The sequence below is a fragment of the Trypanosoma equiperdum genome (assembly GCF_001457755.1).
Source record: "Trypanosoma equiperdum strain OVI genome assembly, contig: ctg_156, whole genome shotgun sequence".
Taxonomy (NCBI): Eukaryota; Euglenozoa; class Kinetoplastea; order Trypanosomatida; family Trypanosomatidae; genus Trypanosoma; species Trypanosoma equiperdum.
The window spans coordinates 939-2,590 of NW_027123582.1; the positions used below are offsets into that span (position 1 = coordinate 939).

At 48.7% G+C, this 1,652-nt stretch overlaps 1 protein-coding gene across 1 annotated transcript; it reads right to left on the reverse strand.

Annotated features, from left to right (window-relative positions):
* Positions 1-268: 268 nt before the first annotated feature.
* On the reverse strand, positions 269-877 carry TEOVI_000035100 (Trypanosomal VSG domain containing protein, putative; the record flags this gene model as incomplete). The annotated part of the gene is made up of 1 exon (XM_067222147.1): positions 269-877. The coding sequence occupies one exon, from the start codon at positions 875-877 to the stop codon at positions 269-271; it is 609 nt and encodes a 202-aa protein (XP_067078248.1).
* Between the last annotated feature and the right edge of the window lie 775 nt (positions 878-1,652).

The following is a 1,652-nucleotide window of genomic DNA, read 5'->3' on the forward strand; positions in this document are numbered from 1 at the left end:
TTGCCTGGACAGCCGCCGTCATCTTTGTGGTTTCTTGTATCAGCCTTGGAATTCCCCAAGCCGTCGAGTTGAGCTCCTTAAGTTTTTGTACTAGGGTTTCCGTTTTGTGTGCCGCCGCTCCCGCTGCCTGAAGTTTGTCCGCAGCTGCTAAGAAATTCTTCACCCAGGTTAGCTCATCGAAGGTGTTTGTAGTGCTGGAGACAACTCCATTGTATTTGAAGCAGAGTCCGCTTGCGGTGCTACCGCCGCAGTTTGTTCCGTATTGTTTTCACAGGTAGCCTACGTCGGCTTTGAGAGTTTTCAGCGCTTCCACATCGTTGATAGCCTCATGGATTGCGGCGGCCGTTGTCCGCTTTGCTGGCGTCGACGGACAGTATGATCGTACCTCTCTCCGTATTTCGACCAGGCCGTTTGCCGCTTCGTCCCAGTGGTGCGTTAGGCTTATATCCTTTGCGCAAGGCTGAATTGCAGCTTGCCCGGCGGCTGGTAAGCAGTCGCACAAAATTGTATATGCCAGCTCGGCTGATCCTGCTATCTTTCCTGAGTCGTCGCATTTGCTCATTGTCTTCCGGTCGTTGTGTGGGGCAGTGCTTTTGCCGTAGTCGCCCTTGCCGTTGGCATCACCGTATACGGCCGTGTTGAGGTCGGTTTTTATTTGCGCACTCACTTTGTCAATGCTGCTCCTTTCGGCTTCCTCTAGAAGTTTGTTTATCTCCTCCGCTTCGCTAACCATGCGCTCCAGTAGTGAACGCGCGTAAAGTTTTTTCGGCTGGGTTAACGTGGTGAAGCCTGCCTTAGCAAGCTTTTCCTGGAACGTGGTGTCCGCTGTTAGTGCGCTTTTAGTTTCGGCCCACTGTTCCCATCCAACCTCAAGCATTTTGTAGCTTACTTTTTGCTCCGAAGTTAGACCTTACCAGCTCTGTTTTCCTTTGCCGTCCTTCACGAACTGCACCTGCCATGAATCATCTGCTTGTGACATGTTAAGCTTTTGCATGCCTGAAAGCAGGTTTGTGTCGATGCTGGCAGCTTTGGGTGCTGTTGGTATGCCGTCCGCGAGCTGTAGGAGCTTTCACAGTGGGCCAAAAAGTTGCGCATTGCCACTGTTTGCCCAGACCGCGTCGCTACGTTCGCTAAATACAGCCAAAAGAAGTAAAGTTATAAGGGCCATCTTCGATTTCAGAGTACTCATGATTTCAGATACTTGTGGCCCCCTTTTTCACGTTTCTACGCTTGGCTTGACGACGGTCAGGTCAGAGGGCAGACAGCTATTGTTTTTGAGGGTATCTGGTTGGTAACGCGCACAATGGGTTGTGGATTGTTGCGATGAGGAAGAGTCGGAATAAGGCATAATAAACGAGGTTGGGGCACTCTCGAAGTGTCTTCACAAGTGCTTAGGGTAGCTCGTGGTACATATGCACTACCTCTGCTCGTTTATGGTACCTATTTAGCGTTTATATTGAATTAAAGAGCTGTTTTGGACTATTTAGTTCTTTCTGCGTAGCCGCCCGATGTTAACCTCCGCTAGTTTTTCATGACTTCTTTCACTTTAATGTTTGAGCAACTCAGTTCGTTTACAGCGTCTTATCTACAAAAAACTTCCTCTTTAAATGCATCATCACAAATTTTTCAATATTCAAAATCCAATTTCTCTC